This window comes from Aquarana catesbeiana, linkage group LG13, assembly GCF_042186555.1.
Source record: "Aquarana catesbeiana isolate 2022-GZ linkage group LG13, ASM4218655v1, whole genome shotgun sequence".
In the NCBI taxonomy this organism is placed as follows: Eukaryota; Metazoa; Chordata; class Amphibia; order Anura; family Ranidae; genus Aquarana; species Aquarana catesbeiana.
The window spans coordinates 18144985-18172951 of record NC_133336.1 but is presented as its reverse complement, the minus strand read 5'-3'; the positions used below and the strand labels follow the sequence as shown (position 1 = coordinate 18172951).

The window sequence follows — 27967 nt, the reverse complement described above, 5'->3', positions numbered from 1 at the left end:
GTGGGAAGTGGGAGAGGTGGGCAGTAGTAAAAAACCTGAAATTCTCACTTAACACACTCAGTGGACTGAACCTGAAAAAAAAAAAAAATAAATTATTATATTATATTATATTATAAGTATCTGTGTTGCTTCCACTTCATAATTATGTGCCACTTTGTGTTGATCTATCACATAAAATCCATTTACGTTTTTTTTGTTGTAACATGTCAAAATTTGGAAAATTTCAAGGGGTATGAATACTTTTTCAAGGCACTGTAGCCATATAGCATTTTCAGAAAAATTACAGCGGCTGCAGATCGAAAAGGAAAGGTAATTTTTAATAACATTCAGTTACAATATATTGTGCGTCACAATGCTATATACATTTCTTTATTTGCAATCCCCCCCCCAAAAGTGGAGTTACCCTTTAATAAGAACCACATTTCAAGTATAAAGGCAGCAGTCTGTGGTATGTACTATAGCTATACAAGAATATTGACTTCCACAATTTGTTACCTGAGTGACAGATTCACAGTCTTTGAGAAAAAAAAAAAAACCACACACACACACACACACACACACACACACACACACACAAAAACATTCTCTGCAATTAAAACAAACACATTCTAGAGATACAAAATGTAAAATCTGCATTCTACAGTAATAAGTTAAAAGCTACATTTTCAGTTTGTGGTCATTTCCCCAAAATCAAAAATGTGATCAGACTCAAGTCAGACATTAAAACTGTCCAGAGGTAGTCCGAGTCAATTTCCACCCTTCGCTTTGGTCAAGCAGCATCTCAAGAGTTGTCACCACTCTTCAAGTCTTGTGATTTATGTTGTTTGGTGGTCTCTAGGGGGCAGGCCTTGACTTCCTAGGGGGCGGTTCCTGACTCCTCCTTTTGGATGTACAGATCAGGGCCTTGCTCAAGCTTTTCAGATCCAACACAGTCTTAGATGGACTTGGCTTTGTAAATGAAGGTTGAGACTTGTACTGAAGAATTATGATATAAAAAAGGCAAAAACGGTCATAGAGTAGTTCAGGATTGAGGTAGAAGCTTCAGGCTGGGGTAGAGAGGATTAATGATCACCAGTGCCCCTCTACTGCCCTCTGCTGGAAAACTCGATGTTGCCAGTCTTGTCAGTGAAGACCTTGGCAGACGTCATCCATAGCACGGGTGATGCTGTAAAAAAACACAAAATAGTGTCAGCGTGTCTCCAAAATACTAAATATTATATAACAGGGAAAGGCAGGAAAAATGGTAGGTGCTCACCAATCTGGACCCACAACTGGTAAAAAGGGCCATTATATACACAGCAAATGTGTAAAGACCGGTCATATCTGTTGCTATTTTACAAACAGACCTCTCAGCAAATATATGTAGAAATTGCAAAGCACCTCGGCGTCATGTAGTTCTATTCTACCCAATGAGAGCATCAATAGTGCAACCTAAAGACGCAACTATAAGTCGCTTTGATTGAGAAATTATAAGGATAGGTACAAAGGAGCGCCCGATATCTAATGAGATGCAAACTGAAAGGTGAATTTGTAATAGTTTTATTGAAAGTTGTGACAAGGGATCAAGCCAATGCATTTCAGGGGAACAGAGACTCCCCCTCCTATGCAAAAGTTTAGGAACCCCTGACAATTTCCATGATTGTCTTTTATAAATATTTGGATCAGCAATTTCATTTTACACGCACATTTTTTTTTTATTTTACAGTCTCTATATGCTTCACCTGTTTATATGATGTTCTGATATACAATTCGAGAGAGAGATCGAGAGAGAGATCGAGAGAGAGAGATCGAGAGAGAGAGATCGAGAGAGAGAGATCGAGAGAGAGAGATCGAGAGAGAGAGATCGAGAGAGAGAGATCGAGAGAGAGAGATCGAGAGAGAGAGAGAGATCGAGAGAGAGAGAGAGATCGAGAGAGAGATCGAGAGATCGAGAGAGAGATCGAGAGAGATCGAGAGAGATCGAGAGAGAGAGAGAGATCGAGAGAGAGAGAGAGATCGAGAGAGAGAGAGAGATCGAGAGAGAGAGAGAGAGAGATCGAGAGAGAGAGAGATCGAGAGAGAGAGAGATCGAGAGAGAGAGAGAGAGATCGAGAGAGAGAGAGATCGAGAGAGAGATCGAGAGAGAGATCGAGAGAGAGAGAGAGAGAGATCGAGAGAGAGAGAGAGAGAGAGAGAGATCGAGAGAGAGAGAGATCGAGAGAGAGAGAGAGAGATCGAGAGAGAGAGAGATCGAGAGAGAGAGATCGAGAGAGAGAGATCGAGAGAGAGAGATCGAGAGAGAGAGATCGAGAGAGAGAGATCGAGAGAGAGAGAGATCGAGTACACTTTAATTTTTTCTGATAGCCCTGAAGAAGGGGGAGTCTGTTCCCCGAAATGCACTGACTTGATCACTTGTCGCTACTTCCCACAAAACAATTACAAATTCACCTTTCAGTTTGCATGTCATTGGAGTTCGGGTGTTCCTTTTTACCTACCGTTACAAGTATATGGGGAAACGCCCCCGAAGCCATACCCAAAAGGTAGCAGCCCAAGCCCCCAAAAAAGGGCTTACCACCTGCCTTCTGTTAAGTTGGGCTGAAATCCTTAGGAGAGAACTCTTCCAACCCACCTCCACCATCACCCACTCACAGACCCTCAACTGAGCGAGTCAGTCCAGCCTGATCTCCAACCCTAAAAAGCTTTATTTAAGAGCTGACATCTTGCTCCCTGGGGTGCACTTAAAAAGGATAAGTTCCCCTTTCTACAAAAAAGAATAAATGCCCATCTTTTGTAGATAAAAATAAATAAAATAATAATATGTGCATTTATGGATCGCCGATGACATGCAGGTCTCATAGGGGTAAGCCTATACTCCCTGACAGGAACACTCAATGAACTCCCGCAGCGCTCAACAGCACCATGGTAGTTCATTGAGAGCTACAAGCCAACAGCCGATTTGGATGTCGGGGCTTCTAGTTCATTCACACACAGAGCTGTGACGTGGCAGTGTGGGCGGAACCCCGCATGGCCAGGCCATTTTCAAGAAGTGACCGCTAGCTAGCTGCCGGGAGGGGGCAGCGAGCGGCGGCTGCAGCATTGGGAACAGGTTACATGTTGGCTTAAAAAAAAAAAAAAAAAAAAAAAAAAAAAGTGCGTCCCCAAGCCCACCCACTTGTGTGACAGTAGCGAATATTCGCTAAAGTCTTCCTGCTTCTCCTCCGAGCCAATCAGGAAGTAGGTCCTGAGACCCGATTGACCAGGGAGTCTTAGGACGGGAGGAGAAGCAACGGCCCCCGGCTCTTTCCTCCACAAGCTGCAGGCCATGTGCAGCGAGGAGCAGCAACAGCCTCTTGCAGGAGCCCTACCCCGGATCCAGCACCAACACCTTGTCAACATCCTCCTCCCCGCAACACTCTACGGCAGCATAATGTAAGGCCATGGATTACCTCCTTTCCCAATCGTTTGATCAATCGCCGGGGGGGGGGGGGGGGGGGGGGAGGTGCGAGACTCCCAAGGGATCGAGTGCCGCCACTGCCCGTGTGATGCTTCTCTTGGACCAGTGCTTGAAAACAGAGAGAAGTGCCGTCTTTCAAAGCCGTCTCCTTGCTAGCTGCGTTGTTGGGCGGCCATGGAGGGAGGAGGGGCGCCCTGTCTGACAGCAAAACACCAAGAGCGGGGGACCCCCTTGTCCTGGTCTATATATTGTCCTGTCCGTGTGCACCTTTCCATTATGCTAATTTCAGACAGATCAGAGCGGCTGCCAAGAGTCGCAGGGCGAAGGATACGGAGCAGATATATAGACGACAATTAACATTACTACAAGGAAAGGCAGAGATGGTTACCTCTCTAGTGGAAATCCGGATTCACAGAGGTTCACCAGAGTATACAGCCGCCTCATGGAGAACTCATACTGCAATGACAAATACACAGTCAGGTCTCATATCACCAATAACACAGAACAAGTTAGAAAAAAAGAAAAAAAAAAAAAAAAGTTACACAAGGAAAGCAATATCCTGGATATCAGATGTCTATACTAAGGTTACACAATACCAATATCGGTGCCGATACTAAGCATTTGTATCGGTACTCGTGCAAATGCTCCGATACCTGAAACGACACTTTCGGTTCTTTCAACTGTCAGCCTCATTCAGCTGTCAGTGGGGTTCCCCTGTTGACAGCCGAAGTGTAAACAAAGTCCCGGTTGTCAAAAAAAAAACAAAAAAAAAAAAACCAACTGGGCAATGTTTATCAGCAACATTGCTCAGCCACGGAAACAGAAAGATAAAAAAAAAAAAAAAAAAAAAAAAAGTTTATTAAATGTTACACAATGAAAGCAATATCCTGGATATCAGATGTGTATACTTCTGACACAAAAAATGAGGTCTCAGACCAAGGGTTGGGATTTCCTGTAATGTTATTTTATGGGGTAAATTAACCACTTAAAGTCTGTGCGATATAGCAGTTTTACTGCTACAGGGTGGCACCTCTGTGCCGGATCACGTGTGTGATATAGATTAGAAATAATATTTTATCAATAGTATATTATATATATATACACACATACACACACACATACACACACACACACACACACACACAGTCCCTCAGCACCCGCCAATCAAGCAGAGAGACAGATTTGCATGCGAGTGTATGCTTCTTCTCGGGTCCCTCACCCACGCTCCTGGTTCTTCCCTCCTGCCGAGTGCCCCCAGAGCAAGCAGCATTGTCCATTCAGACACAAGAGCTGTGGTTTGGCCCCACCCCCTCTCTCCTAATTGGCTTATTGACTTTGATTGACAGCAGTAGGAGCCAATGGCGCTGCTGTGTCTCAGCCAATCAGGATGGAGAGCCCCGGACAGCCGAGGCGTTCGTGCAACATCACTGGATGGGGATGGGCTTAAGTAGGGGGGGGGGGGGGGGGGGACTGCTGCACACAGAAGGCTTTTTATCTTAATGCATAGAATGCAAACCTGCCTTTAGAACCACTTTAAAGGGGTTGTAAAGGCAGAAGATGCATGAAGATAAGCCTTCTGTGTGCAGCAGCCCCCCTCAGCCCCCCCAACACTCACCTGACTCCCTCAATGTCCACAAGTGTCTCAGACATCTGAGATTCTCCCTCCTGATTGGCTGAGACACAGCAGCGACAGCCAATGGCCAAAGTCAGCAGGCCAATCAGGGGAGAGAGGGGCGGGGCCAGGTCAGGGCTCCGTGTCTGAATGGACACAGGGAGCTGTGACTCGGCTCGGGTGCCCCCATAGCAAGCTGCTTGCTGTGGGGGCACTGAACAGGAGGGAGGGGCCAGGATCACAGATGAGAGACGAGAGACCTGAGAAGAGGAGGATCGGGGCTGCTTTGTGCAAAACCACTGCAACAATGCAGGTAAGTATAACTTGTTTGTTACTTTTATGGGGGGGGGGGGAGAGAATGAGACTTTACAAATCACTTTAATCTCCCCAACGGGGACACAGAAAGCAATAAAACCCTGACAGGGGTTCTAATCCATCTCCACCCTATCCAAAACAAAAAAAAAAAAAAAAAGGAAGAAGTTTTGCCTTTAGTTATGCTTTAAGTAAATCATTCCCGATAATTTCGCTTCTTGGCCTTTTGGCTAAGATCAAGTGTAGTATCTGTTCTTATCAGTTTCCAGGAGGTGGCGCTTGCTTCCGTCCCTGATCTACGGCGAGGTGGATTAGGGGTGGCTATGCAAAAACTGCTGGAGTAAAAAGGTAACCTGGAGCGGTTTGTAGCCAAAAGGGAAGTCTTCTGATGGGGATGGAGAACCATTGGGTCTGGCCGGAGGGTCGGGTCCCTGGCCTTCTGGCCTAGATTGGGGTAGCTCTAGCTCCGGTCAGTTTTTTCAGGAGAGAACACTGGCTCCCCTTTCTCCCACCGGGGGAGCGGCTAGTATTTCCCGAATGCAATTAGGTAGGAGGGATGGAACGACGGTGAGGCCTGATGGTAAAGGGCTTTCACCAAGTTTCCAGAACTTCAGGCCTTTCTGCCTGGGGTGGGGGCTGCTGTGGTCTGGGGGTCAGGGTTGCATGAAAAGCCAGTGGTGAATGTGTCCCTGAAGTGGCAGTTCAGGCGTGCCATACAGTCACTTGATTTATGGCACCATGGTCACTTCACCACAACACACGTTTTTCACACCTGCCTCTAGGGCCGAGCCTTTTGGCTAGGACCAGGGGAAATTTGTATTCCTGGCCGGAGGGCCGGCCGTTGTATTACACAATGGTCACTTTTCACTCTCCCACTTCCTTCTCCCCACTTCCTTTTTATTTATCCCCGTGTTTGTCACTTTTTTGTTTCATTGTGTATACACGTTTGTCACTGTGTGATGAGTAGGGTGTGGGTCCTCGGGCCTACTCTGAAAGTCTTGGGAGGGGGTGGACATAGGCCTTCTGGCTTGCTTTGCCCTCTCTTGGGGGGCTCCCTTCGGGGGAGCCCCACCTAGTACTTGGGTGGGTTTGTTTCGGCAGACCTTCCAGAGAACGGGGGGGGGGGGGTCTGTCTGGTTTCGGCCAGATGGACCCATGTTGAAGTACCTCAGTCCCCGTCTGGAGCCCAACGCCCCGGGGGATCAGGGTAAGGTCCTTCCCTAGTGGAGGACAGTGTAACACCCGTTGCACATTTTTTGCGTGTCACTCTTTATGTGTGCACTTTTTTTGGGTGTGTTTTGCACGCCACTGGCTTCTTAAAAAAAAAAAAAAAATTCCCGATAATTTTGTTTTTCAATATTTAGGTTTCTACGCATTACTGTTGAGAAACTCATCCAAAAGAGGCAGAGACTCCTCCAAACTGGCTTTTTATTTTTTTTACATTCCTTCAATACCTCATGCCTGGACCAGGACTTTTTTAACTCATCCATTTATTCATTTTTTTCATGAGATAATTGGGAAAAAAAAAAAAAAAAAAAGAAGAAGGTCACCTGATTTAATTATCTCATGAGATATTCTTTAGTGAATTGATCCCCCCTGTGACCCCCCCAAGAGAAGCAGCAGATTGAGGCTGTGATAATGATAATGACCGGGACTTACCAGAGGGTTGTTCCAGTTGAAGCACCGCTTCTTGAAATGCTCGACGGCCGCACGGTAACAGGAGTGATCGTTAATATCCAGCCGGTCGGTGAAAATCTCTTCTGTCATCTCATCGGATTCCGTCACCAAAGAAACAATTTTCTTTACAGATTCCTCGATCAAGGCTTTGGCCTGCAGGGAAGAGGAGGGGGGATGGATATAAAAGCCGGCTATGATATGATGATTTATACAAGGACCAGATGTGGAAAATCAGAGGAACTTGGAAGTACCTCGGTCAGTGACCACACTTCTCTATTGTTGATAAGCAACACAGCTTGGTCACAGACCCGCCATCCTGATTGGACAATGATGGGGCACCACCGTATGGATGACGCCACCATTCTGCCCCCCCAGCAAGTGTCCAGTGTTAGACTGACAGCACTGTTCAATGCCGTACAACCTGCCTGGCACAAGCAGGGGAATGCATGAAGCCAATATGAAGACAGATTTAGGTATTCATACTAACTGTATTTACCCACTTCACGTCCTTAGGAGGTTTTAAACTTTCCAGACTTGAAGTGCGGCAGCCATGAGCTTGGTATAAAAATTTTACAGCCCGCCAATCGCTTTTACAGTAGCACAATCCGTGCTTGACTAGCTGCATCGGAGGGCAGGGGAGGCAATGGGGGTCTAATACACCCCTGATGTCTCCATAAAGAGTACCTGTCCCCTGTCAGTGCCATCACATAGGGGACTGGTTAGCTCAAACCGCACAGTTACAACCTTTTGTACCACCTGCCACACCCCCATTAGATTGTAAGCTCTTCTGAGCAGGGCCCTCTTAATCCTCTTGTATTTTATTGTATTATAACTGTATTGTCTCCTTTTTATATTGTAAAGCGCTGTGTAAACTGTTGGCATTATATAAATCCTGACTAATATTATTATTATTAACTGGTTAGCGCCTTTGTGATAGCAATAAAGTTTTTTTTTTTTTTTTTTTCTTCATACAAAAGTTAAGAATTGCCATCACCACACTAATAGAAAAACACACATAGTTCCGGCACGTGACATGTGAGGTATTGCTGCGAACGAGTGAGAGCAATAATTCTAGGGTCGTCAGTCACAAATAACTCTACACTGATTACCTATAAAGGCTTTTAAAGCATCACCTATAAAAAGAATTGTGAATCTTTGACATGTTGGGTATCTACACCGCGCAACCCAGTTTTAGATTTTACCCAAAAATTGGGTTTTATAGTGTGTACTAAAATTCATTTTAACACATTTGTTCCTGAAAATACGTATTTGATAAGCGGCTGCACAAATATCCTGCAACACCCACCATTTTATTCCCTAGGGTCTCCGATTTCAGAAAATAGAATATGTTTGGAGGTTCCAAGTAATTTTCTAGCAGAAAATGCTGGTTTAAAAACATAGAAGTTTTTTCTTCACTTAATGCACAACAGGATTAATTCTTTGATTTCTTATACAGTGGGGACGGAAAGTATTCAGACCCCCTTAAATTTCTCACTCTTTGTTATATTGCAGCCATTTGCTAAAATCATTTAAGTTCTTTTTTTCCTCATTAATGTACACACAGCACCCCATATTGGCAGAAAAACACAGAATTGTTGACATTTTTGCAGATTTATTAAAAAAGAAAAACTGAAATATCACATGGTCCTAAGTATTCAGACCCTTTGCTGTGACACTCATATATATAACTCAGGTGCTGTCCATTTCTTCTGATCATCCTTGAGATGGTTCTACACCTTCATTTGAGTCCAGCTGTGTTTGATTATACTGATTGGCCTTGATTAGGAAAGCCACACACCTGTCTATATAAGACCTTACAGCTCACAGTGCATGTCAGAGCAAATGAGAATCATGAGGTCAAAGGAACTGCCTGAAGAGCTCAGAGACAGAATTGTGGCAAGGCACAGATCTGGCCAAGGTTACGAAAAAAATTTCTGCTGCACTTAAGGTTCCTAAGAGCACAGTGGCCTCCATAATCCTTAAATGGAAGACGTTTGGGATGACCAGAACTCTTCCTAGAGCTGGCCGTCCGGTCAAACTGAGCTATCGGGGGAGAAGAGCCTTAGTGAGAGAGGTAAAGAAGAACCCAAAGATCACTGTGGCTGAGCTCCAGAGATGCAGTCGGGAGATGGGAGAAAGTTGTAGAGAGTCAACCATCACTGCAGCCCTCCACCAGTCGGGGCTTTATGGCAGAGTGACCCGACGGAAGCCTCTCCTCAGTGCAAGACACATGAAAGCCCGCATGGAGTTTGCTAAAAAAAAAAAAAAAAAAAAACACCTGAAGGACTCCAAGATGGTGAGAAATAAGATTCTCTGGTCTGATGAGACCAAGATAGAACTTTTTGGCCTTAATTCTAAGCGGTATGTGTGGAGAAAACCAGGCACTGCTCATTACCTGTCCAATACAGTCCCAACAGTGAAGCATGGTGGTGGCAGCATCGTACTGTGGGGGCGTTTTTCAGCTGCAGGGACAGGACGACTGGTTGCGATCGAGGGAAAGGTGAATGCGGCCAAGTACAGGGATATCCTGGACAAAAACCTTCTCCAGAGTGCTCAGGATCTCAGACTGGGCCGAAGGTTTACCTTCCAACAAGACAATGACCCTAAGCACACAGCTAAAATAACGAAGGAGTGGCTTCACAACAACTCCGTGACTGTTCTTGAATGGCCCAGCCAGAGCCCTGACTTAAACCCAATTGAGCATCTCTGGAGAGACCTAAAAATGGCCGTCCACCAACGTTTACCATCCAACCTGACAGAACTGGAGAGGATCTGCAAGGAGGAATGGCAGAGGATCCCCAAATCCAGGTGTGAAAAACTTGTTGGATCTTTCCCAAAAAGACTCATGGCTGTATTAGATCAAAAGGGAGCTTCTACTAAATACTGAGCAAAGGGTCTGAATACTTAGGACCATGTGATATTTCAGTTTTTCTTTTTTAATAAATCTGCAAAAATGTCAACAATTCTGTGTTTTTCTGTCAATATGGGGTGCTGTGTGTACAATATGGGGGGCTGTGTGTACAATATGGGATGCTGTGTGTACATTAATGAGGAAAAAAAATGAACTTAAATGATTTTAGCAAATGGCTGAAATATAACAAAGAGTGAAAAATTTAAGGGGGTCTGAATACTTTCCGTCCCCACTGCATTTCTGCGGTTTAGCTATATAATAGAAATTAAATCCTTATATTTATTGTTTTGTATCAGCGGCCGGCTCCTCTCACCTCCTGTAGCGCCTTTATCCTGCTCAGTATATCCAGGGCCTCGGCAGCATCATTAGTAGATAGGAGCTTGCTCTTGAGGATGGCCATGGGCACCTCTGGGCTGGGGGTCAGGTCCAGGTTGTGTATGGGCTCCAGGGTCATGGGAGGGGCGACTTTTTTACCGCTAGCCTGGAACTGACTCACCTTCATCTTCGAAATAGTCTGATAAAGAAAAAGCAACAAGATACAGAATATCAATAACAAAGTCTCTTTGGATATATAGGCTTAACCTCCCCCTTTTAAGTGTTCTTAGCTTCTGATAGGACTGACCACTTAAAGTGTTAAAAAAAAAATAATCATACAAAGTGTATTGTTTTACAGCCAATCAGAAGAATGAAACATTTGCATTGAGCTAGAGGATCTGTAACACACAACCACTGTGCAGCATTACTAAGGAGGAAGCAGAACCTGCACATGTATATGGACGGCATTTGCTATACAAAGTAACATTGTTGGTGAAACATTCATTAAAAGATAGAAGAGAAGAGATTTCTGTAGAGGACTACAATGTACATGTCTATAGAGCTCCACCCAACAATGAATGTCTCCATCACTCACCCGGTTCCCGTACTGCATCACATGACTTTCATTGGTGCGTTGCTTGACCAATAAATACTGTTTGTGTAAGGTCTCCTGTGACAGATCCTCCTAGAATACAAACATTATATCTTATGTGAAGTCATAGAACAGAAAACACTCCCAATATATATATAAAAAACAATGCAACGCGTCATCACTAAGCAATAGTCATAGAAATGGCAGCGATTTATTATAAATTACACTTTTGTTTAGGGGTCAGGTGACAGCAATGGGCATTCCTTCTAATATTCCTTCCATGTGCAGCGGGCGTGGTCACATGCACAGGGGGCGTGGTTACATTAACTAGGGGCAGCTCCTGTTGTGACAGCACGGCTCGAAGCCACCGTCAATCATACTGAGCTGGGGGTGTGGTTACATGTGAAGGGGGTGTGGTTACATGTACTGGACACTGCTGCCTTTATGACAGCGAGCCTCCTGAGAGAAGTTGCCAACCAAACTAAGCAGGAGGTGTGGTCACATGTTCAGGGGCGTGGTTACATTAACTAGGGGCAGCACCTTAAGTCACAGCACGGCTCCCGCCCGAAGCCACTATCAATCATACTGAGCTGGGGGCGTGGTTACACATGAAGGGGGTGTGGTTACATTACTAGAAACTGCTGCTGTTATGACAGCGCGCCTACTGGGAGAAGTTGCTGTCAATCAAACCAAGCAGGGGGTGTGGTTAGAAGTGCAGGGGTCGAGGATACTATCACCAAGTACAGCTGCTGTTGTGACAGCAAGGCTCTTGCTGGGAGCTGCTGTCAATCAAACTGACCTGGGGGTGTGGTTATATGTGTGGGGAATGGTTACATATAGGGTTGCACCGATACTAGTGTAATATCGGTGCCGATACCAAGGATTTGCACATATACTCATGAAAATGCTCCGATGCCTTATCCGATATCTCCCAGCAGGAGGTAGGAGGACACCGGAGCCAGAGGAGGACAGCTGTGGGTGATCGGTGTGGCGGTGGGGACCAGTTACAAGCACAGATGTCCCTGTACAGCCGCTTCTCCCTCCCGTGGCTGTCAGCTGCTTCATTGAAAGCTATACAGGGAGCTTGATGCTTGTAACTGATCCCGACCAAAAAAAATATTATATATATATATATATATATATATATATATATATATATATATATATATATATATATATATATATATATATATATATATATATATATATATATATATATATATATACTACTGACACAATCCACACCCCATCAGTGCTGCATATTAGTGCCACTGTCACATGACATTAAATAAGATTATCGGTACTTGTACCCAGTCTTAAAAGTGGTATCTGTGCAGGGGGAGTGGTTACATTCACTAAGCACAGCCTAGGATCCTCCTGCTAGGAGCCACTGTCAGTCAAACTGTGCTGAGCTGAGCTGGGGGAGGCTTTTCAGCCAAGCTGACTAAGGTCCCGTAGACACGGTGTCTTGTAGCTTCGATTGATAAACAATTAGAAACTTTTTTTTGGAAAATGAAGGGGGAAAAAAAAAAAAAAAAAAAAAGGGAAGAATGAGGGAATGAAGGAGGGAGAAAGGGAGGGAGAGAGAGAGAGACTTGAAACTTAAGCAGTTATTCTGTTTCAATCTAGATTACATTATATATTCTGAATTTATGATCTATGCCCGATGGTCTTTAGAAACACTGAAGCTGATTGGCTGCCGTTGGACAGCTAATACAGTTCTTTTTCCAGATACTTGATGAGCTGGTGGTGTAAATTGAGGCATTTTAATGTGTACAGAAAAAAAAAAAAAAAAAAAAACTCACCATGTCTGAATCCTCCATCCAGCTGACGCTGAACAGATCACCAAGAAACGCGTTTAGCTTTTCATCTCGATAGCAGGCAAAGGAGGGCTCATGAGGGTTGGAGGCTGTTGTGGCATAAACTACAAAATATAATGTGAAGATGTAAATATAGAAGAGATAATGATCCATACTTCACAATATCTGTCCTGGGGAAGGAATTTCAGGCATGCAGCAGGTCACAGTCTGTTATACAGTATAAAAATTTCCCATACATTACATGTTTGTATACACAAAACAGAAGTGTTAGGTAAAGTTTGCAATATATTTTAATCATTTTATAATAAATGAATTTTAACAGTTTGGTATATGAATTGCATTATTAGGCAACACTTTCCTGTAGACTTTGTAAGGGGAGAAAAAAACAAACAAAGGCCTAAATCAGTTACAAATACATTCCAGGTGCCTCAAAACAAGAGGTGGGCCAAATCCTGGAGTAGAAAAGCCTGTTCCCTGCCAGCATGCTGCAGAGATGGACCCTTGCTGTCTGTGTGGAAGCAGCGGTCTCTCTGTAGAGTTCTGACACACTCGCCTCTTGGCTTAGTCAAAGCCAGAGCTCTACAAATCAGCAGAGGGCATAATCTTTGCCAGCTTCAGAATTCCTGACTGCTGTGACAATCCTATCTCTTCCTGTAAATGAGTTTACTATTCTCGAAGTAAGAATCTGTAATAGACATGTTCAATTTGTTTTGTTCCGAATTCGTTTGTGGATGAAAATTGGCACATTCGTTCAGACGCATCAGAAGGAACGAAAGACTCTTGACGAATGCATACGAAAATGAATTTTCAGAAAGAAGGAATAACCCAAAAGAAGGAAAATGGATTCAACCTATGAATCGATTACATTCAGATCATTTCATTTTTCGTAATATCTAGTATAATTAAATTATTAACTATTATTATAGTTTTATTATTTATTAATAAAAAAAACTATAATAAAACTATAAACAATTATAGGTATTGGAATTTCCTTTCAAATTTGCCTAACTGTTAGTGAACATAACGAACACAAAATGCATCCAGATTTATCCGAAGTAACGAATGCCGATCATAACTAATGAACAGATAAACAGAAAAAAAAAAAAAAAAAAAAAAAAAAAAAAAAAAAAAAAACACACACACACCAAAATTTCGGTTGTGCACATGTCTAATCTGTAACACTATTTGTAATGTATATGGTGGAATTTGCTCTGAGAAAACCGAGACAAATCCCAGCTGCACTTACCATCGATGTTGTTAGGTAGGTGATTCATCATCGAGCCGGACTCACAGGCCTCAATGTACAAAACCATCTGTAAGAGAAATATCTCCATGTCACTCCAACAGGTTCTGCTATAGAAGACTCAGCACACCGATGCATTGAGGGGGGATTTACTAAAGCCGGAGAGTTCAACATTTAGTGCAGCTCTGCATAGGAACCAATCAGCTTCTAGGTCAGTTCTCAACCTTTCTAGTATCGTGACCCCTTGATAAAACTTCCCAAGTTGTGGGGACACCTAACAGTAAATTTTCGTAGCGTGGATTGTCAGCACCCAAGGCAAGTAATTTGCTCTCCTAATCCATGGATATTTAGCGCTCCCGAGTCCCTTCCACTCATACAGTATTAAAACCCCTTATGGTACATTTTAGGATGTACCACTCTCTTTGTTCTCCTTTCTTTCCCTTTTACCTCTCTCTATCCTAAATTTTCGTTTTTTCCCCCCCATCCCTCTCTCTAGCCATCTTTCTTGTTCTTTTTATTCTCTCTTCCTCCCTCTTCCATGTATTCTCTATTTTTACTCCTTTGTGGGGGGAGGGAGTTGGGGGGGTCAGCCGCCGTGCTGGCGGGGAGTTGGGGGGGGGGGGGTCAGCCAACTTAGGTGCTCTTGAACAAGGTCATCTGCGTTAAAGATCTAACGTTGAGATAGCATTGGACAATTCTTGCTGGTGAGGTTGCTGTCCCTTTAACACTGTAGTTATCATGAATTGGCCTGAAAGTATATCACTCAATGGTGACCTAATTTAGAGGGCGTTTTCCCCGCGTTCCATGGATGCGTATTGGCCAGAGTGGTATACTGAGGCAAAAATGGAATCCCATATAAATCGGGTATAAGTTGGTGCGAGTGTAGTACACGGTGATGGCCAATACTTGTTTCTTAGGACAAGTGTTAGATAGACCAATCACACATCCCAGCATCCAGCATGGGCATAACAATAACCACTCTGCCTCCAAATACTATATGAACTTCTCTTTTCTTCTCTTCTACAGCCCTAAAGAAGGACTAAAATATTATATATCCCGAAACGCATTGGGTGTGAAAAGAGTCTCTTCATGAATTCACTGTGTGGTGACAGTAATGAATTTTTCAAGATACCAATGTTTTGTTGAATGTAATGCATATAATGTTTTAATATAATTTGTCTTCAAATAAAACTTGTTAAATTTTAATACTTCGCTATACTCCTTTAATATTTGTAATTTCTTAAAAAGGTTCCTAAAAAGTCCGCTTAGGGGGAACCCATTTTCATATTGACCCCCATGTTGAGAACCACTGTTCAAGTTTTTTTTTTTTTTTTTTTTTTTTTTTTAATCAAAGCTTAACTGAATAAGCTGAATTTAGAAGCTGATTGGCTCCCAGGCACAGCTGCACCAGATTCTGTGCTCTCCAGTTTTAGTAAATCTCTCCCCATTGCAGATCATAAAAACTGGCCACTTCCTAGGACACCATTGGGCACTTACCTTTTTGTACATCTTGTTTTCATACATATATTGAATTGTCTTGTTCAAATCTTCAACATGGAGCTGCAATGGAGAACAACAAGTCTAAGGATTACTACAACCAAAGACACAATGTATGAATTATGTCAAAGGACGCTTCATAACAGGGACACAGCTGTGTGTGTAATGTTAATACCAGGGCTGGCCCAAGACATTGTGCTGCCTGGGTCTAATAAAATGGCACCCCCCCCCCCCAAAAGGCCGCCACATAGTTATTTTAGATCATGATAATTAAAACTACAATTTATCAGGAAGTCAGATTGACATGGGACAGCACCTTGTCTATATGCAAAATTAGATGACATACCATTATGTGCAAATCCAAGGGGCGGGCTAGGGCAGTATAGGGGCAGGCTAGGGCAGTATAGGGGCAGGCTAGGGCAGTATAGTGATTTTTGAGCATGACAGGTTATGCAACACTTGGCCATCCAGCAGATAAGCAGCCACTACTAGAAAAGAGAAAAAAAAAAAAAAAAAAAAAAAAAAAAAAAAAAAAATTATCGGGCGTCAATTTGCCGCCCCTCTCAAAGTGCCGCCTGGGTCCAATGGACCCAGGGTAGGGGCAGCCCTGGTTAATACTGTATATCTGCACAAGGAATGGATATTGTTTATGCGCATAAAAGCCAGCTGAGTAGTAGAATATTGTTCACATTTGTTTGTTTCAAGAACGTTTAATCGATTTCTAATCATTGGGGTCAAATTGGCATTTGTTTTCAAGGAAATTCAGAGGGGCAGGCTGGGAAAAAAAAAAGTTCTCAAGACGATTTCTAACAGTGTACTGTATGTGGTCTTTGTTTGGGAAAGTCCATTTGTTCCACAATAGAATGTTAAAAGTAGGGTTGCACCGATACCAATATCTGAGCCGATACTAAGCCTTTGCGTGAGTATCGGTACTCGTGCAAATGCTCCAATACCTGAAACCGATACTTTCAGGCTCAGTTCCTTCAGCTGTCAGCGGGATTCCCCCCGCTGACAGCCGAAATGTAAAAAAAGAAAAAAAAAAAAAAAAAAAAAAAAAGCCGTCAATTATCAGTTCTTAAGGAGCGGGGCCGCCTTGTCCTTAACAACCAAATGACTCATTCAGCTGTCAGTGGGGTTCCCCTGTTGACAGTTAAAGTGTTAAAGAAGTCCCGGCAATTGTAGCAGTCAAAAAAAAAAAAAAGCTGCTGGGCAATGTTTATCAACAACAATGTTCAACCACTGAAACACCAAGATAAAAAGAAACATTGGATCTTTTTATTCATCTACAGATCACAGGGATGACGGTTCAATTAACAGCTATGGGACTGCCATCATGGGAGGGTGTATGCAACACCTGCGCAACCCCATGCCGGTAAAACTCGGCCCTGCTGGGTGCATGAATTAAAATCCTCCATGTGAACGAGGCCTAAGGTTACAAAACTGGAGTGCCTAGGCACACTCACATTCCAGGAAGTACTCTATTTTAGAAGGGGAATGTCAGACCAAAAAAAAAAAAAAAGGAAGTGTCTTCCTCGGTTTTCCTCCCAGCAAAAATGAAAGGGAATGGGATTCGGTGTAGGGAAATGGTAGAAGTGGCTATGGCGGGGTGGTGGGGGGGTGGTTTGAGGTGGTTCTTACATGGTCATTGGGAAAGCCCAGAATACCCGGAGCTCCGTGATCAGAAAAGAAGACAAAGACATGGTCGTTCGGTCCACTGCAAGAGAACAGAAAAAAAGTGACTTACCCAAATTATGTGATGTCATGTTATAGCTGAAAGCTGTGCAGACTTACTATTCAAAGCAGAGTTGTCACATATTTACTCCCCCCCCCCCCCCCCCCAAAAAATATTTACTTGGTTACATTTTTTTTTTTTTTTACATTTCTCCAGAGTCTTGCTGGTTTTTGGCCTAGGCAAAAATGAGGTCATACGTCCCAGGAGTCTTCATGGGCATCTTTTTTCCCCCTTTTATCTGGAGGAGGGTCTGTCTCAGCTAAGCACGCCCCCCTTTTCTGGCATTCCTGAGCTAAGGGCAGGTGGATTTCAGGAAGTAAGCGCTACACAAATCATCTGCCCTTAACCGCCTCACGCAGATATACTGCAGCAGAAGGGCTTGTACAGGCAGAATCACGTACCTGTACGTTCCCCTTTAAGAGGCGGCTGGCGGCGCGCACACGCCCACCTAAACTGAGGGGAAAAAAACATTTTTTTTTTTATATATTTTTGGGGGATATTTATTATAGCAAAAAGTAAAAAAAAAAAAAAAGTGTTTTTTTTCAAAATTGTCGCTCTTTTGTTTATAGCACGAAAAATAAAAACTGCAGGGGTGATCAAATACCACCAAAAGAAAACTATTTGTGGGGAAAAAAAAAAAAAAAAAAAAAAAGTCAATTTTGTTTGGGAGCCATGTCGCACAACCGCGCACTTGTCAGTTAAAGCGACGCAGTGCCGAATCGCAAAAAAGTGCTCTGGTCAGGAAGGGGGTAAATTCTTCCGGGGCTGAAGTAGTTAAGATACTAGAAATGTTAAGGGGGGGGGTGTCAAAGTGATTTCTCAGCAAAATAAAAGCATGGAGACATGGATGGACGGGGGAGTTTTCCTTAACTATTACAAATTAATTCAGTTTTCAGCTTGGGGTGTTCATTTCTGTTTTAAAGATAATTTCCAGATATGGCAATCTTTATATAGTAACATTGGCCTAACTTTGCTGTAAACATTTATGTACCATACCTCTGGGAACCCCTGGAAGCTGGAAATCACTGTAGCGGGCACTGCTACTACATCCGCACCACAGTGATCTCCACTAGCTTCTGGGTCCCGTGCTGAGCGGCTGCCCTGTGAACACAGGAGGTCGCCTGTTTGCAATGGGTGCCATTCACTTGATTGGATGAGGTGGGGAGGCAAGAGGGAACGTTCCGATCTCCACCTCGTCCAGAGAACTCTTTGTAATAATGGATTTAAAAAAAAAAAAAAAAAAAAAAAAAAAAAAGTTTTGAATGGCGCCCATGCTCCTGTGTTCAGAAGACAGCAGGGCAGCCACTTGGCACAGAACCTGGAAGCTAGTGGAGATTACTGTAGAAACAGTGTCTAATACATCAACTTCCAGGAGGATCCCACAGGCACGGAACATACATACTTCTATTGGTCCAAATATGTAAAAACGGCCAAGCCTGCAATTCAGCTTTAACAAGAGGGGCAACAGGGGACATCACATTTCAGAAGTATGGACACCTTTGTTGGATGGGTCATAGATGCATACAGGAAGCCCGTATTCCCTCTTCCAATTCAAACAGCTTACTTATATATGTGAGGCCAATTCAAAAGGACTGAAGAATAATAATTCACCAACCTCCTAAGCACCTTCCCGGATCCTTGTCCCTTCACCGCCTCTGCGTCACCACGGAGAACCGCCAGGAAGTTTTGAGGAGTGACGAACTAGAAAGACACAACAGCCACATCATCAGCAACACGGGATAAAAGGTCCTTCAATAAAATATATTAAATTCTCATGGCGATCGAACTGGTTTTCTGAGCAGGAAAAGCTAAGTAGCGACATGACGGAGGGTTAAGAAAAAAAAAAAAAAAAAAACCCACCACACACTTCCAGCACTGAGTAAGCCTTCATAATTACTTCCCAGGATCTACAACATAGAACAAAGGAAAGTAATGGAAGATTCCTAATGCCACCTACAGATCTTGGTCTGGTGCATTGACTTCCCACTGGGAACAGAACTGGAAACCCAACAACATCCCTCTAAAGTGTACCTGTGGTCCCACTGCAACCCAAATTCTGCAAAATGTGAAGGGTCTTGGTGGCTATGCCCCCCAGAATCTAGAGTAGGACCATTACTGGTCTAGTGGTGGGAGGACAATGCCTGGGGATCAGCTGCTTGTGTTCACTTTCAAGGCTGACACCAGCTCAGCTTGCCTTTTACAGGACTATGCATGGGGGGGGGGGGAATTATGTGCATCATGTTGCAGGAACAATGAGATCATCAGCATGGCAATAGAGGTCACACTTGGGACTGGATAGCCGGACCTTGTACAACCATTTGTCTTCAATGGCTCCTTCAGACTGGGAAACACCAAGGGTAACTCTTGTGGTTTCTCTAAGGCCCAGGGGGCTCTGAGTAATCCAGACCTCCACTGGTTAGCGGAAGGTGGCCACACCGATAGGATTTCCACTTTCTATTTAAAATATAGCAAGGAACTGTTGCGGCCCCAACTCCCCCATACTGAATGGCCCCACAATCTCAGTATTCCACCTTCCTTCCACATCCTGACTCCCCCCCCACGTCTTTCCTTCAATCACTCCTATTAGACTTTCTCCCCTGTCTTGCTAATCATTCTCCACCATTTACACCCTACACCACGATAAAACCACCACCAAACACCTTTGCACCATGATGCCTTTGAGAAGCTTATGCTGGCCATACACTAGTAGAATGAGCAGCCGCAGACCCCCCACCCCTAACCACCATCTTTGATGGTCTGGCAATGGACATATGCGTCTTCAGACCTGGCAGATCTGCACTTGCATGGGTGCCTTTTGATTAGGAAGGTACATGAAATTTTCTTTGGTCTGCGCACATGTCAATTCTTAGACTCATGTGGGGACCGGACACAAAGGGGTTGATTTACTAAAGGCAAATAAACTGTGCACTTTGCAGTTGCTCCAGAGCTTAGTAAATGAGGAAAAGCTTCACTTTACAAAGAATACCCAATCACGTGCAAGAAATAAAAAAAAAAAAAAAAAAAAAAAAAAAAAAAAAAACGCATTTTGCTTGCACATGATTGGATGGTGGAAGTCAGCAGAGCTTCTGCTCATTTACTAATCTCTGGAGCAACTGCCCTTGTAGGGGAGCAACTGCAAAGTGCCCAGTCCATTTGCCTTTATTAAATCAACCCCATAGACTTATACCTTCCTAATCATGTTATGTGTTTGCAGATGTGCAGAAGAAAAATTAAATTATACGAATGTCAGAAGCATTCTTGCCATTCCATCTCCATCTTTTGCTCTGCACATTCCTTTTTATTATGATGCCCCCCCCAGTCTTGACCCCGAGTGGGAAGTGTGGCTGGGAACCACTGCAGCATCAAAATTGTGAGTCTCACCTCCTTTGTGTAATCCTTCAGTACTCCGGGGTACACGTTAGTCCCATTGGGCCGGTTTATGATGACTCCTTTGTTCGGATTCCTGGACACAAAAATACATTGTATATTATTAGCATGCCGCTCACACTTCTTTATAACTTTAAAATGTATTTTGTTCAACCTAGGGGGACATCACTGCTCCTCCATAGATATAGGCAGGGCCGCTGTTAGAAATCATGGGGCCCCCGTACAGCCTTCCTGATTGGCTTCCCCCAACCCCACCTCAATTGAGAATCTGCAGAAAAGCATGTAGTGCATTTTTACCACAATTTTGCTGCGATTTGCAGTTTTTAAATCTGCCCAACAACAAATTCCCCCCAAAAAAGCAAAAAGAAATACAAAACTAAAATTGCGGGAAAAAAGCACTGCAGAAACTCAAAAGCAAACTGCATAGGTGTGAATGGAGCCTCATGGTGGTGATCAGCGACTTAGGCTGGCCATACATTATACAATTTTCCTTTAGATTTACTAAAACGATACAATAGGAGGTCAAACCTACACTTTCGATTTGTATGCAATTAGTCAGACACTTCCACTACATAGCTGAAAGTAAATCTAAAGGAAACTGAACAAGAGAATTGTATAATGTACGGCCAGCTTTATAGTGGGACTGTGATAGTGCGGTGGACAATCTGACACTAACTGAAACTGGGGCAGGGGCGGATCCAGGGGGGGGGGGGGGCACAACATGGCAATTACCCCCCCTCGAGAAATTAGATACGGGTAACTGGGGGGACTGATTGACTGCCACTGACACTAATACAGTGATCAGTGCTCATACTATACACTGTCACTGTACTAATGACACTGGGTGGGAGGCAGTTAACATCTCAGGGTAATAAAGGGGTTAAAGTGTTATAAAAATTTTTTTTTTTTTTTTTTTTTTTTTTTTTTTTTATAAAGAAAAAAGCAAAAGTCAACAAACGTCATACTTACCTGCTCTGTGTAATGGTTTTGCACAGAGCGGCCCCAGCCCTCTTCTCTGGTCCTCTGCTGGCGCTCCTGGCTCCTCCCCTATAAGAAGTGCCCCCAATAGCAATCCACTTGCCATGGGGGCACTGGTGCGTGCTCGCTCCTGAGCCCTGCTCTGTGTGCCCATTATAACAGAGCCACGGCTCGGCCCCGCCCTCTCCTCATTGGCTGTAATGGACAGCAGTGGGAGCCAATCCCAATAGCGACCAACATTCTCTTCTATGGACGTATTAAACAGTTCTCTAGTTTTATTGTACAGAACACTTACTCTTCGTTATACGCGATATCATCATACATCATGACCACGATCTGCTCGTCGGGGATGCCGTTCTTCCTGACTATTTGATACGCGTGGCAGACATCAGCCTGGAAAAACAACGTCAGAGGTAAATGTTATATACAGTTATAGCAGAAAGAGTCCAACAATCATTCACTGACCATAGAAAGAGAAGGAGGAGAAGGAGAATTTGTATGTTATCAACATTATGAAGATAAAGGCAACAGATGTCCCTTGAGTTCCTCCTGCTCTCAATGGCCAAGCTGCTTCCCGCAGTCCCGGGCTCCCCGGAGGAACGAGAGAACCCAGGAACCACCATAGGTGCCATCAGCAAGAAGGGGGGGGTGCCCTTTGAGAGCCCACTTAAAAGTAAACCTTCTCTGGCTTATAAAGCCAAAAACCAAGCTCACGGCTCCACCAGCTCACAGCATAAGAAAGTCAGATATGGCCAGGATCAGTAAATCTATAAATCAATTCTTCTGCTTTTCTTTCCTTCCTTCCTTCCTTCCTTTTTTTTTTCTTTTTTTCTCTCTCTCTCTCCCCTCTGGTCTCCGTTTCTTTTAGGGCTGTTGTGGTCGCTCGGGGCAATGGTTGGTGCCCCAAATGGCCTTACTCTTTCATTAAACCTGAAAATAGGAGCAGGACTCACGGAACCTCTCGTTAGCTCAAGTGCGGCCTAGGATTAGGTTGCCCTTTTGCACCATCTGGGTCCATGGCCGGAATCGGTCTTAACGTTTAAGATCAATGTACTCTCCTTACTGTTGTTAATTTCCTTTTTTTTTTAGTCAGGTCATGATATTGGTCTATGTTTATCCTAATGTAGGATATCTGATTCATGTATGATTCCGAGATGTTGTATTTCGTGTGTCTTGTATCCATTCTTTAAATAAAAAATTTGAAAAAAAAAAACTATAAATCAACATAGGTGTGTGTAGCTGATTGACTTGCCTTTACACACACATGAACTTTAATGGCATCCCAGTCTTAGTCCGTAGCGTTCAATATTGAGTTGGCCCACCCTTTGCAGCTATAACAGCTTCAACTCTTCTGGGAAGTCTGTCCACAAGGTTTAGGAGTGTGTCTATGGGAATGTGCTCTAATACATCCCAAAGGTGTTCTATGGGGTTGAGGTCAGGACTCTGTGCAGGCCAGTCAAATTCCTCCACCCCAAAACTTGCTCATCCATGTCTTTATGGACCTTGCTTTGTGCACTGGTGTGCAGTCATGTTGGAACAGGAAGGGGCCATCCCCAAACTGTTCCCACAAAGTTGGGAGCATGAAATGGTCCTAAATGTCTTGGTAGGCTGACGCCTTAAGAGTTCCCCTCACTGGAACTAAGGGGTCCAAGCCCAACCCCTGAAAAACAACCCCCACACCATAATCCCCCCTCCACCAAATTATTTGGATCAATTCAGTGTTAGCTTCACTTTGTTTTGGAGGTATTGCAGGTATGAAATATTCCAGGATGCACTGAGAAACTGTAGAATTTTAAGGCAAATCTAATATCTGTAGGGTCTTTTAGGCAGATCCCCGTTCTGACAGGGAAGTACACCGGGGTCTTCTGTTCCTTGTAAGCAGGAAGATGGATCTCTGTGTTCTTCCTGTCACTCCATCCCCCACACAGTTAGAAAACACCCCCAGGGAAGACAGTTAACACTTTAATTGCCCCTGATGTTAACCCCTTTCTTGCCAGTGTAATTTATACGGTGACAGTGCATATTTTTAGCACTGATCACTGTAATAATGTCACAGGCTCCCAAAAATTGTCACCTAGTATCAGATTTGCCCGCCACAATGTCACAGTCCTGCTAAAAATTGCTGATCACCATTACCAGTAAAAACAATTTAAAAAAAAAAGTCCATAAATCTCCTAGTTTGCAGACACTATAACTTTTGTGTAAACCAATCAATAAACGCTTATTGGGATTTTTTTTTTTTTTACCAAAAATATGTAGCAGAATACACATTGGCCTAAACTGATTGAGAAATTAGATTTTTTACATTTTTTTTATTGGATATGTATTATAGCAGAAAGTAAAAAATATTGTTTTTCAAAATTGTTGTTTTTTTTGTTTATAGCACAAATAAATAACTGCAGATGTGATCAAATACCACCAAAAGAAAGATCTATTTGTGGGGAAAAAAAAAAAAAAAAAAAAAAAAAAAAGGGGGATACCAATTTTATTTGGGTACAGGGTCGCACAACCGCACACTTGTCAGTTAAAGTGACACAGTGTCGTATCACAAAGAATGGTCTGGTCATTAATGGGGTAAAAACCTTCCGGGGCTGAAGTGGTTAACCCTTAATTAACTACTTATTCTCCTTCTCCCTTTAATTATTATTTTCCTGCTGATTTTTCTTTTGTTCACTTCCATTTTATAAACTATTAATAATTAAACCTTTTTTTGTTTGCTTTGTTCTTTAATATGTTTACACCTTTAACATACATTTACATGTTTCACATTGAAAAAAAAAAATTGCAACATTTAAAAATAAATGTATTTAGTTTGTAAATAACTTTTCAATGCTTTGTACCATTGCTGACAGCTGAAGTGTAAACAAAACAGTTGCCGACCGGTATCAGAATATACAAAAAAAAAAAAATTTTTTTTAAAAAGTGATCGGTGCATTCCTACCAATTACTTATCCAACAGAGCAGAACTTACCTGGACATGTGATATTAGCTACTTGATATAAAATCTTATTACTGAACTTTGTGAATTAGGCAAAAATATACCCTTCCAGTAGACATGACACTTCATACATATCTATGTATCAGGGGGGTTAGTTGTAAATAATATGCCAAAATATTTTCTTCCTTTCTATGCAAAAGAAAGGCGGTCTGTAGTGTAAGTTTTGACATGTGACAGTTCATATATATCTGCACGTCAGAGGTGCCCATATCTGTGTATAAGGGGGCAATGGGCTATAAGACCATATCCTTCATAAATCTGCTCTAAACCCTACAGAGCATATATTAAATATACATCATGTCACTGAAAATGAATGTTGTTATCTTGAGTCCCTGATGAGAGAAGGTGATATCGGGAGCTCTCACCTGATGTCTATAGTTGAACCAAGTACTGGAGCCGGCCACCAGGACCACCCAGTGCTTCCCGCCATCTTCTGGGTCCTCAATTGGGATGGAGGTGGCCAGGACGGCGAGGCCAAGGAATAGCATTACTGGAAACATTTTGCAAATAGGTATCCGATCCCTGAAGAGACAACATGAAGAGTGATTATACACACGGAGCATGAGGGATATCTCCTCAGGTTGTATGTTCTGGTCCACAGACCTCACTCTACAATACCCCCACTGGAGTCCAAGCATGTACACCAAGACAGCCAATAGATATTACCACCAAGTAACATATTACTATAGATCAACCAATATCCTGACATCCTGCTGTGCGGGGTTGTGTGATAGACCTGCGGCTGCCGGTAGACATACACTACACCACAGAGCTGATTGAACTTTAGCTTGTTCTATGAATTGAGCTGATCTACGAATGAAGCTGAAGGACGGCGCTGCTCTCCGACATGCGTCTGCGGCTATGGATGAACGCTGCCAATCAATCCTCATTACATATTCGTCTTCTTGCTAGAAGCGTGATTGGACAGCTTGGGGTGATGTGTTGGGGCGCTAGCTGTCCAACCACTCTGCTCAGCATCTGCTATATGCACCTGGTCCCCCTGGGTAATATATTAAAAATTTCCTCTTTAGGAAAAAATATTTATTCTTTAAAGCAAACCTGTGTACTTTAGTACTATTATTTAGTGATATATTTATATAAGCCCAATCACTCTGTCATCTGCCAATATATCAATCTCTCTATCTGCCAACCCCCCCCCCTCCCCATTGTCAACTCTCACCATCTGCCGATCTTCTCCTCTTATGTCCCATACACACGATCAGAAAATCGTACGAAAAATGCAGATTTGGGAGCAATCTACGATAAGCTGATCGTTAGTGCAGAGCTTCCAAAAGCCGATCAGGACAGTTCATCCGATATTTGATCGGACATGCACGAAAAAAAAATTTTTTGGATGAAATTTTGTTTAAATCAGTACAGCTGTCATTTGAAGATGCAATACAAATGTATTACAACACATGACATCACTCCCGAATTGTTATTCTGTCGTACAAGAATTTGTGACTTTAGTAAACTCATCAGATTCGATCTGAGATTAGAATGCAAAAAAAAAAAAAAAAAAAAAAAAAAAAAAAAAAAAAAAAAAAAAAGAAGATCATTTGTCCGTTAATCTCATTGTGTGTACCGGGCATTAGTCAGATCACTCCATTGCCTGATCCCCCCACAAATCTCTTCATTCCCCAGTAGCCCCCAGCAAAGTACTTCTATAATAATAATAATAATAATATTATTATTATTATTATTATTAATCTTTATTTTATATAACGCCTTTAGAGGTAGCTTTACAAGGCGCTATACAAAGGAGATTTATATCCCCCACACTGCAGTCCTGGCTGACCTCCCTGCCCCCCCCCCCCCCCCCCCCATCATCAGATCTGTCCACCAGGAAAATTATTTTCTGTAACAACATGAGGAGAAATCGAAGGCTTGTTTGGTTGAATTTCGAAAAGAATGGTGGTATCATCAGATCACAAAATATCTGATTTCCAAAAGAAAACCCCATTCGGAATTCGACTCATGTATGGCCAGCATTAGTCAGATCCCTCCATTGTCTGATCTCTCCCTCTACTGAACCCCTCCCCCAACACACACAGATCTCTTTATTCCCGAGTGGTCCTCCCCTCCCCCACACTGCCTTCCACAGGGTACATCTATAATAAATTATTATAATACAGGATTTATATAGCGCCAACAGTTTACGCAGCGCTTTACAACATGAGGACAGATATTACACTTACAATACAAACCAATACAGGAGGGCTCGGCTCGTTAGTTTACAATCTAGAAATAATCGAATCTAATAATAAACTTTCTTTTATAGAACAGCTTTAGAGGTAGCTTCTCAAAGTGCTATACAAAGGAGATCTATACCCCCCCCCACACTGGCCGACCTCCTGATCACTTACCTGCTCTCCTCTGCAATCTGAGTGTTATCACAACGATGAGTCCGCAGATTGTGACTCTGTATCCTTCCTCCCAGCTATAAACACAAAAACGGGGGCGGGGTCACCACTGGTCAACAGCTTCACCCACCAATCACCAGCGCCGGAGCCTGCACATGACTGGTCACACTGGCCGGTGATTGCAACATCCAAGAACTTCAACGCCCCGGCGCAGACTATATGGTGTCCTTTGTATCCATTATGGTAATTTATGAATGTGTGCCTATAGGAGGAAATCTGCCCGGCAACAACCACCTGGCGGTGGATCTAACCTACCCCACTCCATCCAGAACTCAAATAAACTTTGGGCTGGAATTAAACTTTAACCCCTCATCTTTTTTTAATCTTTCATTTTATTTTTCGCACACATTTTATTTATTTCAGGAACTTATATAGCGCAATCAATTTACGCAGCACTTTCCATATATTATATATTCATCAGTCCCTGCCCTCAGGCCGGGTTCACACCGGTACGACAAACACTCTGACATCGGGAGATCATGTCGCATGACGTGTGAAAATCAATGTGTCCCTATGGGAGCCGTCTTCACTGGTCCAACACAAGTCGGTCCGACTTTGAAAATGCTCCCTGTACTACTTTGATCCGACTTGATCCTACTTCAGCCCATTGACTATCATTGAAGTTGGATCGCCGTCTTGCATGATCCGACTTTGGCATGCGACTTGTGCTCTGATGATCTTGAGGGGGAACGCCACACCAAATTTTAAATAAAAAAAACAGCATGGGTTCCCCCTCCAAGAGCATACCAGGCCCTTGGGTCTGGTATGGATCTTAAGGGGAACCCCCTACACCGAAAAAACGGCGTGGGGGTCCCCCCAAAATCCATACCAGACCCTTACCTGAGCATGCAGCCCAGCCGGTCAGGAAAAGGTGTGGGGAGGAGCGAGTGCCCCCCCCCTCCTGAACCGTACCAGGCCGCATGCCCTCAACATGGGGGGTGGGTGCTTTGGGGCAGGGGGGCGCCCTGCAGCACCCCCACCCCAAGGCACCTTGTCCCCATGTTGATGAGGACAAGGGCCTCTTCCCGACAACCCTG

At 43.4% G+C, this 27967-nt stretch overlaps 1 protein-coding gene and 1 pseudogene across 2 annotated transcripts in view; one reads left to right on the top strand and one right to left on the bottom strand.

Moving 5' to 3' along the window:
• Window positions 1-298: 298 nt before the first annotated feature.
• The window catches only part of LOC141116506 (legumain-like), a 75793-nt gene continuing 48124 nt past the window's right edge, over window positions 299-27967 (bottom strand). Inside the window, exons 1-14 of one of the 2 annotated variants that reach the window (XM_073608880.1) lie at window positions 26874-26972; window positions 24873-25029; window positions 21805-21902; window positions 20526-20607; window positions 18760-18845; window positions 17051-17126; window positions 15413-15475; window positions 13919-13985; window positions 12658-12776; window positions 10856-10945; window positions 10259-10459; window positions 7017-7187; window positions 3822-3889; window positions 299-1165 (exon numbers count right to left, since the gene is read on the bottom strand). In XM_073608880.1, coding sequence (XP_073464981.1) covers window positions 1123-1165; window positions 3822-3889; window positions 7017-7187; window positions 10259-10459; window positions 10856-10945; window positions 12658-12776; window positions 13919-13985; window positions 15413-15475; window positions 17051-17126; window positions 18760-18845; window positions 20526-20607; window positions 21805-21902; window positions 24873-25007 — 1299 coding nt within the window. In that variant the 5' untranslated portion in view covers window positions 25008-25029; window positions 26874-26972 and the 3' untranslated portion in view covers window positions 299-1122. Of the gene's footprint in view, window positions 1166-3821; window positions 3890-7016; window positions 7188-10258; window positions 10460-10855; window positions 10946-12657; window positions 12777-13918; window positions 13986-15412; window positions 15476-17050; window positions 17127-18759; window positions 18846-20525; window positions 20608-21804; window positions 21903-24872; window positions 25030-26873; window positions 26973-27967 lie in introns of those variants that run through there. The other variant, XM_073608881.1, reaches the window with a different exon arrangement.
• Window positions 5568-5694, top strand: LOC141120745 (U2 spliceosomal RNA; annotated as a pseudogene).